Source organism: Limanda limanda, chromosome 20 (genome assembly GCF_963576545.1).
Source record: "Limanda limanda chromosome 20, fLimLim1.1, whole genome shotgun sequence".
Lineage (NCBI taxonomy): Eukaryota > Metazoa > Chordata > Actinopteri > Pleuronectiformes > Pleuronectidae > Limanda > Limanda limanda.
Genome location: NC_083655.1, coordinates 2,422,182 through 2,439,258, shown reverse-complemented (window position 1 = coordinate 2,439,258; position 17,077 = coordinate 2,422,182). Strand labels below are relative to the sequence as shown.

The following is a 17,077-nucleotide window of genomic DNA, read 5'->3' as shown; positions in this document are numbered from 1 at the left end:
GACGTATCCTTAATCCCGCCTCCTGCCCCGACACTTGTTACACGTCTCGATTTGCTTAAGATGACAAGTTGCCTGAGGTGAGCCGCAGCCGTGAATGCTCTGCAGGCGGCGGTGGCAGAATCGGGGGGTGGTGGGGGGGAGCAGATGGTAAAAAATTGTACAACATCTCCAGTGCGACGTTGAACACAGATTATTTAATTGGTTGTTTTTTTACACATTTAGTTTTACAGCTTGTTGTTCCTCCTGCTGTCGGCCATTAAATTCCACTACACACTCTCCTCTGGGAACACTCGTACATCACTGTGAGGCAGGTGTCTTAGATTCATATGTCCACATGCACCTAAACTCTTATTACGATGATTATAGAGGAAAAAAGCTGCATATTATCACTTTGACATACGAATAATGAATGCTCCATTTCATCTATATAATTATCTTCTGGAGAGCTGCTGCTTCATTCTCTACCTGAACTGTATTCCAAGGGTTCAACGATGAATACAAAGCCCAGGTCCTGTTCTTCTGTTCTGAAAAATAACAATTTCTTCCACCTCCTGTATCTGTCTACACTGACGAGCCACAAATAGCTTTACATTGACAGATTACTGTCATTACTGGGTCTTGAATGTCAAATAGTCTTTTCACACAAGTTCTATAATCTCAGAGAACATGGAAGAGTTTTGTTGCAAATGTGTGTTTCTCAGATCAGAATCAGAATTCTTTTAATTGCCAAGTATATTTGCACATACAGGAAATTGCCTTGACTCGCCTGCATATAGATAGATGCAATGCTCATTATTATTTATTTTCTGTGAAGATCAAATATAAGAACATACAAGTATATTTTAAAGCTGTGTTTTTAACTGTGACCACGATGCAGAAGGTCGTATCAGACGGGTTTAAGTTCCGGTCGGACGACTTCTTGTTTCTTTCTTGTCTCTCTCAGTTTGTGTCTCCTTCTGCTTCGGTCAATTATCCTAAATTAAACTGTTAATAAATGCTTTTGGCACAATGTCCATTAGAAGAACGGATAAATGAATATATCAATAAATACCCAAACTAAAACTTTACACTCTCCTTCCCATTGTTCCCACTTATGAATGTGTCTAAACCGCCTGTGATACAGTTTTTCCTCCACACCTGCAGTCGATGCTCGGAGCAAACAAAGAGCAGCACATTTGTCAGAAAGTTTTTCAAATTCATATCATGACCTTCAGCGATCAAACCCCCTTTGATGTGCTTCTCTCCGTGTCGAGGTAATGTTTGATAAGTGATGCAGGAGATCAGGATTAATGGATCCACGCCACTTCACACCCCCACTCGACCTAGAAATGCCAGGAGTGTGCCTCCTGTTGGCTGCCGGCGTGTTTTACCCTCCATCTCCATCTGCTTGACTCGCCTGCATATTTTGCTTTTATGCACTTTCTGAAAGCTTCGTGATTCATGGTCACACTGTGAATGTGACCAGACCCATTCTGTGGCTCTAACCATCTACTTCTGATGTAAAGGGAATTGATTTCTGTTTTGCAATGTTTGAGCTTCCGCACAGTGGTGGAGCACAAGATCATTTATTTAATATTCTTGCAGGAGAGAAAATGTAATGTGACACAGACCCTGCAATAGAAGAGGAAATAATAAAATACATGTTTATGTTGTGTCGTGATAAATCTGCCCAGTGAGGTGGAAAAGAGGAACGAATATCGTGTGACTGTGACGCTTTGTTGCACATCAGCAAACATATTAATCATGATTAAAAAAGTGTTGATGTGATTTACGAGCCATTCAATCTGTCAATTTATCAGTCGGTCAACAAATGACTCAGTCAACTAGTCCCAGAGTAAATTAATCAGCCAGTCAATTCAGAAACACACTGAATCCATCAATTGATCACACATTTATTCAGTCAATCAATCAATTAAGAACTGGGTCAGTCAGTCAACCAACGTCTCAGACTAACCAGTCAGTGGATAATAAAAAAACAGTTTAATCAGTCGACCAATAAATCAATCAGTCAGTCCCTTCACCATTTATTAAGTCAGTAAATCAACAATTTATTCAGTCAGACGAGTAATCGATCAATCATCAGACGATCGACTGAGAACTGAGTTAATCAATAAATAACTGAATCAGTCAGTGGATTAGTGATCAGTCAGTCACTATGAGTCAGTAAATCAAGAATCAAATCCGGTAGGGTTAGGGTTAGTTAACTGAGTCGATCGATAAGTACAGGTTGAGTCTGTCAATCAGTCGATCACCCAGTGAACTATTTCAATTTTAGTCACACAGTCAATCAGCCTCAAAAAGTGGGTGAACCAATCAAGTGACCCTTCATTCACCTCTCCTCCCAGACAATCCCCCCCCAGCGGAACAGAGTGGGTGTGTGTGTCTGTGTGTGTGTGTGTGTGTGTGTGTGTCTGTGTGTGTGTGTCCATAAATTCACATTCCAGATTGAAATGGAAGAGAGAGAGCGATTCAATTTATTTGTGAATGGCTGCGTTTAGCTCGGTGAATGGAGCTAAAGAGCCGGGGCTGCCAGGAGGCGGAATGAGGTCAAAGGTCACCGTGGTTCCTCTGACGTACAGCATGAAGCTCTAATGGATTTGTCTTCTTTTACTTTGTCAAGTGCCCTGAGACAATGTATTTTGTGCTTTGAATCTTACTGGAATAATTGTTTATTGCTCCTGTGATGACTTCACAAGCAATCGATTGTTTCTAATGGAATCGATTTTAGTTTTTTGAGTTTTATGCCATAAGCCGTGAATATAAATCAACTTTTCTGAAGAACATGGAACATACGTCGAGTTACTGGTGACATTTGACTGTTGATAAAGGTCTGAAGCTCCAGAGTGTGAGATATCTCAGACGTTTACGCTCTTTTATTAATGTTTTTGTCACATCCATTCGACCCCACAGCTTTATGCAGACATAAAGAAAATGTCATATTCTCCACGACACAGTGTTTCCATCCCTCAAGAGACAAAAGTGCAGAGAACATTGTCCTGCGCTTAAGTTTTTATGAACTCTGCTCCATTTTTCATGAGGCAAATTTCATTAAAATACTTAATTTTTGTTTAATCAATTATTCATTTCTCACTGGAGGTGCAGGAGTACACGGTTATGTTTGCAAAGAGAGAGAAAGAGAGAGAAAGAGAGACAGAGAGAGAGAGAGAGAGAGAGAGAGAGAGAGAGAGAGAGAGAGAGAGAGAGAGAGAGAGAGAGAGAGAGAGAGAGACACGTGTGTGCGTTTATCTGCAGAATAACAATCAAACCAAAGTCGCACATTTCCTCTGACTGCTCCTATCAGTAAAAGTGACAGTTTAGTGTTTAAAAGCCTTATAAAAGAAAGACCTGTATGTTAATGCTGTCCTGATGGGCGAGCAAATAGCCATTATTATCCGTGATGGGCGATTTCACACATCATGTATGTGGCCCGGTGTTCCTATACGTCGCGAGGCGGAGAGTCGAGCAGACGCTTTAGAAATTGTATCAATCATGTGTGAGTAAACCGGCCCGGCTGGTTTTAATGAGTCTGTGCAACCACACTATATCCCCACTGAGCATTAGCATTTCCACTCTTTACCGACAACTCACCATATAATCGATGCAGCTTAGCTGAAGTGAAAATTACCATTAGCTACAACCGCGTAGTCAACTTTTATTGCTCCCTATACGCTCGTCTAAGTTGTAAACTGCCCCGCAGACACAACACAAACGTAGAATTCAGTTTTCATTGTGCCCCTGAGCTCTAACCAACACGTCAGCCTTTGGAAAAATCGGCTCATAGATCAGAAGTCCGACCATGGGATTGAATTGGGGGCCGTTTGGCCTCGGGGTCCAGACCTCACTGGTCCCATTGAGACCAGCTGACCTGCCCCGTCACTCCCAGGAGAGAATTTAACGCTTTCTAACGCTAGAAAACCACAATTTAGAAATGCTTACATTTGTTTCTTTAACACGGAGAACTTTCCCTGCTTCAAATCACTCATGTATAGAGAAGTGCTGATTTACAAGAGTTGACAAAGCGACGGTTTAACCATTCAACCATATTTCCTGAAGTTTATGAGTATTTAGCAGATCATTTACCAGTTTAGGGGGTAAGCATGAAGCGGCCCGGACTAGGTTCACTAAGACCTGGAAACAGTGTGGTGGTTTGTGGCGGTCGGACTGGAAACAGGTCCGGCGGAGGAAGTCTTGGCGCAGGTATCCAACCCAAATATGGATACTTGCAGCTTTGAGAATGTTCCTGAACTTAATAAACCTTAACAACAACAAAAATCGAGTTAATACCTCCACCAGGGAGTTGTTTTATTTGTGTTTGCATCTGGATTACGCAAAATCTACTTCAACGAAACTTGTTGGAAGGATGTGACAGGGGTGAAGAAAGACCCCATTGAATTCTGATATGGATCCCATCAAAGGATTGGATCCAGGAATCTGTTTTATCACTTTTAGAGATATCGGGTGTGTTCGAAGTTCTTGACATTTTCACATTTTTCACAGGGAATAATTCATGGATCTTGGTGTAAAGAGAACTTTGAAGGTGGAGGCAGATGGCCGCCCACATTGAGTCGAGTTCTCCTGGAGGTTTCTTCTCTTTCCTCCTCGCGGTCGCCAAAGTGCTGCTGATTGTGGGAAATGTTTATGGTCTTGACCTTCCTTGTAAAGCGCCTGGAGGTCATTTAAATATTTGTGCTATTCAAATCAAATGTAATTTTATTATTTTATTATTTGCCTTTATTTAACCAGGTCAGTCCCGTTGAGATACAATGACCTCTTTTCCAAGGGAAGCCTGGCCAAGACAGCAGCATACAAAAAATGTCAACAGTCACAAGACACACAGAAATCACATAACACAGATAAAATACATTTAAAGAAAAAGAAAAGATAAGGCAACAGGACTAAAGCTCCGGATTCACACCAAAACAAGAACCAGTGCGGTATGAAGCCGCTCCAATTTCTCTCACACGAGTCTTCAAAGTTTCAAGGTTTATGAGCTCCTTTAACTTTAGAGTTTTTTACAGTGCATTCCAAGCAGCAGGTGCAGCGAACTTAAAACAGTGCTTACCAAATTCAGAGTGAACTTTGGGCATAATTAATAAATAAAACTCATTTGAACGTAAGCAGTAATTGCTCTGGGATTTAAAGATATAATTACATAAGTAGTGGGGAAGCAGACCCAAGATAGCTTTATAAATACAAATATGCCAATGTATAAGGCGGCGTGCTGCCAGAGATGGCCACTCAACCCCGAGCATATAAGATGCAGCGGTGAGTGAGGGCTTAACAACCAGTGACAAACCTTAAGGCTCCATGATATACAGTGTCGAGAGAACGCAGACAGTTTGCTGGGGCATTCATATAGAAGAGATCACTGTAATCAAGTACAGGGAGGAAAGTGGTGGCAATCAACTTTTTTCTGGTAAAAAAAGAAAAACAAGATTTGTGACGGAAGAAGAATCCCAGTTTCACTCTTAATTTTTTTACCAGATTTTCTACATGTGGTTTGATATTCTACAATTGAATTGATATCTTTGAGTGTGTGCAATTTGGTGCAGCTTGATTGGATTTAAGGCAACTGTTGTGCCTTGGGGGAGGTGTGTGTTGATAATGGAAGGAAAATGACCTCTATTCTCGTTTTTTGTCATTTGTGCAACAGGCAGCGGCAACACGAGAACTCGCACGGGGACACAACACCATTGATTCCTGTGCTTTTGACAGTTAATTGCACCTCCTCACCCCTGACATCAAGATCACAGAGGAACTGGCAAACAAGCCACTGTACATATCTGTCTTTTGACCTGAAATAATGATTTGCCGAGACGGAGTGAGCTCAGGAGAAATCGCTCGTGTCCTTCAGGCTTTAAACTACTGATCTCTTGTCTGGCAGCATGGACTCGCTCTCCTCCTGCTGCTGACATGAGCAATCGTTTATTTCTTTTAATTAAATGTGTGAACGGTGGTTACACGGCGGTGAAATTGATGGTGAAGGGGTTTCACAGAATCCTGGGGAACGAGTGGAGTCTCTCAGATCTGTCTCTGTTCATCTGCTGCCTGCTGTGCTCAGACAATGGTGTTATGTAATGCTCTCAGTCACAGTGTGGTGGTTGTTTGAGTGCATGCTCACACACCCACAGACACACACATATACACACACACACACACACACAGTTGTGTCTCCATGACTTCAGCAGACATTACATAGACTTACTTGGATTTCCTGGAGACTTATTTAAACCTCAACTACAGTTACTACTTGTCTCACCCTTACCCTTATCTTAACCTTACCCTACCTAAACTTAACTTTAAACATGTATTACCCTTAAAATCTAATGATTCACAGAGGTGATTACATGGATTTACTGGAGACTTACTCGAACCTTAAAACATGTCTTAAGGCGTAACCCTAAACCTAAACTAACCTTAAAACATGTCTTACCCATAGACTGTATAGACCCTAAAACTTAAATGGCTTTCATTTGTGTCCCTATATTGTGACTGTAAACAGATTTAGGTCCACACACACACACACACACACACACACACACACACACACACACACACACACACACACACACAGAGTTGTGTCTCCATGACTTCAGCAGACATTACGTAGACTTATTCAAACCTCAACTACAGTTACTACTTGTCTCACCCTTACCCTTATCTTAACCTTACCCTACCTAAACTTCACATTAATTGTAAATGTATTACCCTTAAAAATCTAATGATTCACAGAGGTGATTATATGGATTTACTGGAGAATTACTCAAACCTTAACTAAACAAACCTTAAAACATATCTTACTCATAGACTGTATATAGAGACCCTAAAACTTAAATGACCTTCATTTTTGTCCCCTATATTGTGACTGGAAACAGATTTAGGTCCCCACGACACGAGTAATACCGGGTCCACACACACACACACACACACACACACACACACACACACACACACACACACACACACACACACACACACACACACAGAGTTGTGTCTCCATGACTTCAGCAGACATTACATAGACTTACTTGGATTTCCTGGAAACTCATTCAAACCTCAACTACAGTTACTACTTGTCTCACCCTTACCCTTATCTTAACCTTACCCTACCTAAACTTAACTTTAAACAAGTATTACCCTTAAAATCTAATGATTCACAGAGGTGATTATATGGATTTACTGGAGAATTACTCAAACCTTAACTAAACAAACCTTAAAAAATATCTTACTCATAGACTGTATATATAGATACACAACTTAAATGACCTTCATTTTTGTCCCCTATATTGTGACTGGAAACAGATTTAGGTCCCCACGACACGAGTAATACCGGGTCCACACACACACACACACACACACACACACACACACACACACACACACACACACACACACAGACAAACACACACACACACACACACACACACACACAGTCCCAGAGCGCGTAAAAAGGCGCAGGAGGTGATAAGACATCGTGCGCTTTTGGAGAGGGAGCGCACGTTTTGGAGTCAGGAGCGCACGGCGGAGAGGGGCGGGACCGGACCCGTAACACCCCCCCACCCCCCTTCCCGGTATCTGCTCGGTGAAGACCTCCCTCTGGAGAGGCTCGTTTGGACCGGATCCTCCTCTCCTCCTCCTCCTCCTCCTCCTCAGTAGAAGTTTCCACATGCTCGCCCGGTGCGTAAAGGCGCCTGCAGCCCGGATGGTTCTGACCCGGTTCTGACCCGGTTCTGACCCGCGCTGGAAGCTCCGGGCCGGTCCAGACCTCCTGGCTCGGGCCCGGGATGATCGGGTCCAACCTGAGCCTGAGCTGCGAGCCCTGTCCCGGTGGTGGTGGAGGGGGGGGATCCGGCGGCACAGCGGGGGGCACCGTGCCCGGCACCGTGCCTCCGGCGTCCCTCAGCCCCACCGGACACCTGGTGGTCGCGGTGTGCCTCGGCTTCATCGGCACGGTGGGCTTCCTCAGCAACCTGCTGGTGCTCACACTGTTCCTCCGCTACCGGGCTCTGCGCAGCCCCATGAACCTGCTGCTGGTGAGCATCTCCGCCAGCGACCTGCTGGTCAGCGGGCTGGGGACCCCCTTCAGCTTCGCGGCCAGCACCCAGGGTCGCTGGCTCATCGGACGGGCCGGGTGCGTGTGGTACGGGTTCGTCAACGCGTGTCTGGGTGAGCAGCTGTTTCTTTCCTTCTGTCCTGATCTCCAAACACCAGCAGGAGGACATTGAATCTGGAGTAAAAATCTGCTGAATGTTATCTGTCTCTGCCTCGTTGGGATTTATCTGCTTCTCACAAGAGAGACACAGATGAAATATCGATTTGTGTCCTCACGTCTGTTCACCACCTCTCAGATAAGAGAGAGTCTGTGAGGAATCTGTGGAAATTGCCTTTTTTTTCCAGCGCATTGACTCTTTCGCTCCATGTAACTGTCAGTGGTGGGAAGTAACGAGGTAGAAATACTTTGTTTCTGTACTCAAGTAGATTTTTCACATATCTGTACTTTACTTGAGTATTTCTTTTCCTGACGACTTTTTACTTTTACTCGTTACATTTGAACAAAAATATCTGTACTTTCTACTTCTTACATTCTCAAACTGGCTCGTTACTTGAGCAGCGGAGGTCGGTTCTCTCTCTCTCTCTCTCTCTCTCTCTCTCTCTCTCTCTCTCTCTCTCATCTAGGGTTCAAATTTTTTACATTATATACATTATATTCATATTGTTGTTATAATTTTTCAGTCAGTTGAGATAAATCTTGAGGAGAAACATTTTGGATTGTTTTGTGTCTTTATAGGCCTACTATAAAAAGCACTTTGCATTTTTAATTTTGGTACTTGTACTTTTACTTTTGATACTTAAGTACATTCCAACACCAGATACTTTTGATATTTAAGTACTTTTAATATGAGCTACTTTAAGACTTTTACTCAAGTCATTTTCTGACGGGTGACTTCTACTTTTACCGAAGTCACTTTCAGGTAAGATATCTGTACTTTTACTCAAGTATGGCTTTCAAGTACTTTATACACCACTGGTAACTGTGACAGTTTGTCTCCAAATCATGAATTTGTGCAGTTTAAAAGTTAAATTAACATATGAATGCATCCGTCGCCTGCAGCAGAACATGTTAATCTGCAATTAATTCTGCAGCAGTGAAGGTGTAATGTTCTGCTCGCTGCTGATTAATGTGCAGCTCTTGAACTGAATTTGCTTCAAGGACACAAAACGATCTGATCCGGTGATGTGTCCTGATTCAGATCGAGTCCCAGTGGAATAATGCATTTTGGGTAAATCCAGAAAGAAAACTTGGGAATCACCTTGTTATATCACATGACGCAGTAGATCTGCTGTCAGGTTCTTATCTTGTTCCCCAGAGGTTGTGGAAGACAAAGGTGCAACGATCTGACCTCTGACCTCTGACCTCCAGGTGTCCAGCTAAGAAACCGTAAGATCCTGATTCTCCCGACAGTGCAGTGAAGCTAAATGATGATGTTGATTGAAGGGAGGGGGGGATTTTTTAATGACTTCTGATCTTTTACACTTTGCACTTAAGGGGTTCTGTGATTGAGAGCAATTGCTTATGATTAATCAGTGTGTTAAGGAGCTTTGCCCCCCCCTGAAGAGGTGACTATTAAACATATTAGTTTTCTCTTTGGAGTCTCGCCCTGTAGCGAGGTTTAAGAAGGTGTTATCGTTGGTGCTTTTAAATAAGTTGTCCCCCCCCCCCCTTGTGGAATCTGCAGCTGGAGTGAAAGCGAACTATGTAGAAGCAGTAAAGTGCTGTAGCTCTTCTCTCACCTGTTGCAGTGAAGCTCTGGAAGAGGTTGCTACTCTTACATCTTTTGTTTCCTCGATGGAATTCGGACTTTAAGTGAAGCTAACTTATTTGTTGTTGTTGCTTTGAAATCAGTTGTTTTCTCTGTGGAACCTGGACCTGGAGGAAAGGGCACTCAGATGCTGCTGCTTGATTTGCTGTCAGATGCAATAAAGTGATGTTTCTCTTAAAGCTATTGATTTCTCTTCTGAGAAATTCCATTTCTCAATGGAATTCAGACTTTAAGTGAAGCGCACTTATTTGTTGTTGTTGCTATTAAATCAGTTGTTTTCTCTGTGGAATCTGGACTCGGAGCAAAGCGCAGTGAGATGTAAAGTGCAGCTGCTGCTCTACAAGGTTGTTTTCTCAATGATGTTTGTTGCTGCGGTACGACTCTGTAAGAAGTTGTTGCTCTTAAATCACTTTCTCTTTCGGGACTGGACTCCCTGGCAGATTTAAGGTACAAGAAAATGTTGTTTCTCCTAAAGCTCCTGGTTTCTATTTGGAGTCTGGACCTGCAATAAGGTGCAGTAAGATGTAAGGTGCAGTAAGATGTTTTGCACTAGGATGCTGTAAAGTCCTAAATCTCTTCTTTTCTCTGGTCTGGTCTTGCATTAAGGTGTTATTGTTTCTTTCGAATAGCTTCTGTAAGAGTTTAGATTTGCAAGTTTCTATTCAACCAGCTCTTTTCTCTTGTGGGACTGGTATAAGGTGAATTAAGCAGTTATTGCACGTCCATTTTTCTCATCTCATCTGTTTTCTCATCTTTTCTCCGTCAAACTAAAAGTTTCTCACTAAACTTCCCACACAATTCCGCTTTTCATCCTCTCTGTAAATGAAACATGCAGCATTCATATATCTAATCTGCAGTTCATCCATGACCTGAGAATCCGTACGATTAATTTTTCATGCTGTTCCTGGGCGTTGGATGTCCTCCAGCACCTGCAGAATAAGTAAGTAATAACCAATAGCATCAAAATTGTACGTGACAAGATCAAAAGGCTTCTCTCAGCGCCGCCGAGACGCTTCAGAGATTCAGGTCGGAGCTCAGCTGGTCATCGTCTCCGTCAGGTCTCTGGAGCGGAGAGATGAGCGCATCAAAGATGAATGTGAGTGATTGATGACTCTTAGGTGAGAATTGATCCAAAAATAACATGGCCAAAAATAACCTGTAGGGTCCCAGTTGTTTCACATTATCCTCCGGCTGATGGAAAAGATCTTGTTGGTGGAAGTAATGGTTCCATAAATAAAAGTGCCCGTCAGTTTGTTTCTCTATCAGGCATATTTACCGGATTGACATCCACGAGTGAGGGGAATTTGGAGCAGATCCAATTAAAGTAATGGATTTAGTAGATTTAAATGTGATTTCATCCGATGGTTGGCTTTTTTCAGCTGCTGTGCCGTAACAAACATGACGATATTCAGCCTGAATGCATCTACTCTTGATAGCTGAGCAATTTTGAGCAATTTTATTTTTGTGTGCATGTGTCACTTTGTTGATTTGCAAATGCACAAAACCAGAATTGCTCTGTTCAGTGAATGGTGCTCAAATTGGCTCAATTTATAAAATCTAGACAAAGGCAGAGACCAAACCAAACCTACAAGTGCACACACACACGTCACTGTTAGTCAGTCTTATGAAACACGCTGGATGAACAGACCCACATGAAAACTAAAAAAAGGTTCAAGACATCCTGTTTCCCCCCCCCGGCTGCAGGAGCTGAGGTGGAACCTGTGTGTTGAGTCACTAACGAGATGTTGTGTGTTCTGCTGCAATTACCCAGACAACATCAGAGCCGGCGCAGCGCGTGGTCAGCGACTGTAATCGAGCCACATCGGGTCACTCTCCCTGGAATAAGATCTCATTTGTGAAGTCAAAAGGCTCTTTTCTCCTCCTCCTCCCTTCCTCTCTCTCTCTTCTTTGGTTTCACTGCGGGTCTTTCTCTCTGGGTCCTCTCTCCGTCACGATTTACAAATCAGTCAGACGCCAACAGGTGCGAGATTTGGGAAACTGATGCAAACAGGTGGTGACATTTTGACGCATCAACAATTAACGGAGTAATCATAAAAAATAATTGTTACCTGCAGCAGTGTTGTCTTTTATCACCTCCGCTCCATCGATACTTTCCCTGCATGAAGTTTTCATGATGCACTCAGTGTAAAAACACCACCAGGAGCCTGGTTATGATTAGACACGGTCAAGATGTAATCTGTCCTCCGAAGAAATCAAGATACAGACACTAATCCCCATAAGCTGGTTAGGAAAATCAGATTTCATTCATCTGACTTTGAAGAAATCCGGTTACTCCAGAAAGCCACCACTAACAGGATTATGCAGAGTCAATGCATGTAAACACAGTGGACGTTGTGCTGAGTGGTCAGATTCGGCACAAGTGCTTTTGCTTTGCAGACAATTGGATCTGAAACCAGAAAGAAAGAAAGAGCAGAGTGAGAAAGACAAAGAGAAAGAGGAGACAAAGAAAAAGAAGAGCGGAAGCGGAAAGATGATTAGCTCCCGTGCTGACTCAGGCTCCGGGACACTGGCTCATTCATTCTGCCTTGAATCTATTCCTCACCTCTGGGTGAAGACCAATCAGGCCTCAGGTGAAAAGAAGCCATTTACATGCACAGTGGAGAATGTGACGGGACACGTTGGAATCAAAGTCACAGGTCGGGAAATGATTTGCGCCCTGAAGCCTCACGAGGCTCCGAGCAGAGTCTGAACAATCACCACAGCAAAGGAAAGATGTCAGACACGTGCAGTTAGCAGACTATTCAAACTCAAACAGTAGACTGCATTAGACAGGTGAGGGCTTGTTTACCCGTGATCACTTTATAATAAGGAAATAATACAAACACAAATGACGTAGAGTGCATCCCGCCCCACAGTCCCCTTATGAAACCACATTTAAATCAGCTAGACGTGGATCTGCAGCATATGTCACACACACTCGTGGATATCAGTCTGATAAAAAGGACTTTTTCATCAAGATTCATGAATTATTCCCTCGTCAAATGTCGTCATGTTTATTTTACCTCTTTTTTTTGTGGCTGCAGATCAACGATATTGTCACGTGTCTGTCGGTGCTGGTTGAATAAAACTGTTTACCATCTCAATCAATCTCATTATAGTTAAAACTGTGGATATTGTGCTTGTTCCCATGACAACAAGTAGCCAAAGAAATCATTGAATACCACTTAACATGGTTTCTACCAATTCTACTTTTATTTAATGTTGCATCCGACAGAATCCAAACCTCTGCGGCAGGTCGAAGCTCAGTCTGTTGATCATTATATCAACTTGAATCAATTTATGTTTCCCTCTTTTCACATATTTTTAATCAGTCACTAATTAATTAATAATAATGAATTAACCCCTCTCCACAGGTCACTTATGTCTGGGAGCTGAGAGCAGTTTTAATAGATTACCATCATTTTACAGGCACATGTAAAAGGAAAGTGCAGATATTACGGTTTAATAATAAAATGAATACATTTTTTTACTTTATATATTTACATAGATCCTTTCATACATGTAATGCATCTCAAAAGGCTTCTGAGCAATGAGTAAACATAAAAGACATGAAGACACAATGAACTGAACGGGGTCTCGAGCATATTTTCTTTTTTCCAAATCCCCTCGAGTTTGAAGTATTGACAGAGCTCACTAGATATTGTTGTTTTTTGTTACCTCAACACAATGTGTTAATTATGTTTGACCCATGAGTGCAGACCTATGGAGCCCAAGTGCTTTATGTAACCAGAGGGCATCAGTAATGGACAGATGGAGACCTCTCTACCTACACACACACACACACACACACACACACACACACACAGTAATTTCCATTAATCTCAAGCATGCTCTTCCCGGTTGCTATCAACACATTGTGCGTCCATGACCTCGCCACACAGTCCGAACCAAACACGAAGCCTCCCACCGGATCCAAGTGATTGTCTGTAATCAAAGTCTCAGTCCCCGGCGAAGGCAAAGTGCCACTGGACGCCACTTCAGCTCGTATCTGCTGATTAGCTCTGATTTAAGAATTCCCTCCAGTTGCATATGTTCATCAATTAGCAATTAACATGCACGAGGAGATAATGCACAGCTGTGTGTGTGTGTGTGTGTGTGTGTGTGTGTGTGTGTGTGTGTGTGTGTGTGTGTGTGTGTGTGTGTGTGTGTGTGTGTGTGTGTGTGTGTGTGTGTGTGTGTGAGAGGCAGGTGTGAGCAGCGTCGTGGTGATTCACCTGACCACTCGGGATAATGATTAGCTCACGATATAGATTGAGTCACATGTTTCGTTCCAAGGTCACAATGCATTGTTTGACTGTAAGTAAATCTAAAAGTCCTTCTTTGATTCATATGAAATTTGCAAAAGCACTTTTCTAATCCAGAATATATTGGAGCTTCAGTTTTGGAACAGATGTGGATTTTGTGGCCGGATGTTGAATTCTGATCTCAAAAATATTCAGAGGCTTCTTTACACCCTTTGACAACGATAATCTATAATTGCTCTGTATTAAAACTCAAGTTTCCACATAACAGCCAAATCAGAAGAATCATAATCGTTGATATTTGTGACTCTCTGCCCCCCCGCTCAGGAATCGTCTCCCTCATCTCCCTCGCCGTTCTGTCCTACGAGCGCTACTGCACCATGATGGCGCCGACCATGGCTGACGGGAGAGACTACCGCGCCGCGCTGGGAGGGATCGCCTTCTCCTGGCTCTACTCGGTGGCCTGGACCGTGCCCCCGCTGCTGGGCTGGAGCAGATACGGGCCTGAGGGTCCCGGGACCACCTGCTCGGTGGACTGGCGGACCCAGACGCCGAACAACATCTCCTACATCATCTGCCTGTTCATCTTCTGCCTGGTGGTGCCGTTCATCGTCATCCTGTACTCCTACGGCAAGCTGCTGCTCGCCATCAGACAGGTGGGGTTGCAAATGCAAATGTAAATATTTGATATACGATTTTATTTTTTGTTTCAAGGTGAGATACTTTTTCTTTGAGTTGCAAATCGCAAAGCATGTTTTTGTTGTGCAGTGGTGCAGATCTCGGTTTAGCCGGGGGTCTTTCGATGTGGAGTTTGCATGTTCTCTCCAGGCAGATCGGAGTTAGTTTGTCTGTAGGTGTGAGTGTGAGTGTGACGGGTTGTTTCTTTGTACGTTGGTTTTGCGATAAACTGACAAACTCCTTCAATCATTTTCTCCATTTACATTTCAGAGAGTCATTTTATTAAGAGTTTAAAGCCTGGAACCAGACCGACCAGCGACCAGATGAATTGTGACTAGGGTTGCAAAATTCCGGGAATGTTCAAAGTTGGAAGCTTTCAATGGGAATTAACGGGAATTAACGGGAATATATGGGAATTAACGGGAATATACGGGAATTAACGGGAATTAACGGGAATAAACTGGAAATGTTGTGGGTAATTTATACTAACTGTATTTACCTTGTCATATACTGACATAAATATAAACATTTTGTTTTGTCATAGGCTGATTTGAGCCCTGAGGAAACTTTGGGCACTTGACTATATGCTTCTGCATCGTTGTGTCATTCTTAACATAGGTCTTTGCACAGTATTTGCAAATGTACACAGCCTTTCCTTCTACATTGGATGGGGTGAAATGTCTCCACACATGAGAGAGTGCACGTGGCATTGTTCTGTAGAATAAGATGAGAAAAAAGTTTGTAAAAAAACACTAATGCAATGCCAGAGATATAAATAGTTAGCCAAACAATTGGAATCGTCTGTAAACATATTTTACAATTGATGGATAAATGAATGTAAATAGGCTCGATGAACAGATGAACAATCCTCAATCAGCATGCTAATATATTTTCTCCAGTAATATCATGGAAACTTACCTGACTAGTCCTGCACTCTACAGCAGGCCTCAATAGCCCTGCTGTAGAGTGAAGGATGCTGGGAGTTATCTGTGCATGTGATGGAAGAATGCACAGTGGAGGGTTGAAACTCAACGTTCCATACATCTTTAAAATAGAGTTTTGAATGATGTTTTTATTGCTCAGCGTTTAATTTGCGTATTTTTTTTTTTTTCAAAATTCCCAAAATTCCCGAGCTAAACTTCCCATGGAAAGAAACAAACTGTATGTAATTATTCTAAGAGTGGAAGGAAATACACATCCCATAAATCACGGCAAATGTTCCCTTTCTAATGACTTCCAGCGCCTCCAATCTAAACACTGCAGCATGTTAGGGCTCCTCCAATCAGAGACGTCTCTGAGGACTGTGGGTCGTAGTACTTCTCTTTGACATTGTGAATAAATCAACATGGTGATATCAGTCTGACCTGGTTTCCACATGAGAATATAACATTGTTTCATCTTAAAGTGTGTTGAAAGTCTACCTCGGATGGTTAAAATAATATGTCTGATGATCAAAATCCCTCTTGAGAAAATGAATTACTTCAGGACGCTGTTGAGCTCTTTAGATCATGGATGCAGCTGTCTTCATATGATCCTGTAGATATGAGCTCTTGACTGTAGATCTGAGCCACGACAACACCACAAAGTGTTCTTAAGTGATTCTTGATTGTGATGAACACCCAGTGAACCGCTCGGATTTGTGATCTCGACTGATCCTCCACGGTATCGAACGCCTCGGGGCCGTCTGAGTGTTCTGAGGCTGACGAGAGGAAGGAAGGAATGTGAGTTCATACATTTCAAAGAGATCTCAGCAGCCTTCTATCGGGTCGGACATCTCCACAACGTCTTCTATTAAAGCTGCCGACACCAATTCAGACTCTTTGCTTCTGCTTTGTTCTGTCGCCGGCTGCTGAGGCCAAGCAGACACAATGAGATTGTCTATGTGTTGACAGAATTTACAGCGTGATGCAGGATCAGGAGGTTTTGATGAGATCATTTGATTCCAGTTATTGCTGCTGGGAAGGTAAAGAATTGTGTTCGCCCCTGATGTATTTTCCCAAAACTACAAATCAAAGTTTGGAGAGACATTTAAAGGCTGTTGAAACTTTGACAGAGGCATCAGGAACGAGAAAGAGGAAAGTTTGAGGCTTGGAGGATGTTGCATAACTTAAAGATGCAGTTTGTAATGTATGATGGTGTGATATTTCTATTGTCAAGTTCATAAGTGAAGTGAGTGCTTCTTGAAACTACAGTTTTTTGTTTGCTAAGAAAAGAACGAGAGCGATTAAGAGAAATAAACATAACAGAACCGAATGGATTTTTTGCTGCCTGCTACTTTCTTTTTACTCAGTAGATTTCAAGTCCAAATAATATTAG

General features: G+C 42.6%; 1 protein-coding gene across 1 annotated transcript in view; it reads left to right on the top strand.

The window, feature by feature from the left end:
• The first annotated feature begins 7,784 nt into the window (after positions 1–7,784).
• The window catches only part of tmtopsb (teleost multiple tissue opsin b), an 18,626-nt gene continuing 9,333 nt past the window's right edge, over positions 7,785–17,077 (top strand). Inside the window, exons 1-2 of the mRNA XM_061094072.1 lie at positions 7,785–8,166; positions 14,411–14,739. Coding sequence (XP_060950055.1) covers positions 7,785–8,166; positions 14,411–14,739 — 711 coding nt within the window. The remainder of the gene's footprint in view (positions 8,167–14,410; positions 14,740–17,077) is intronic.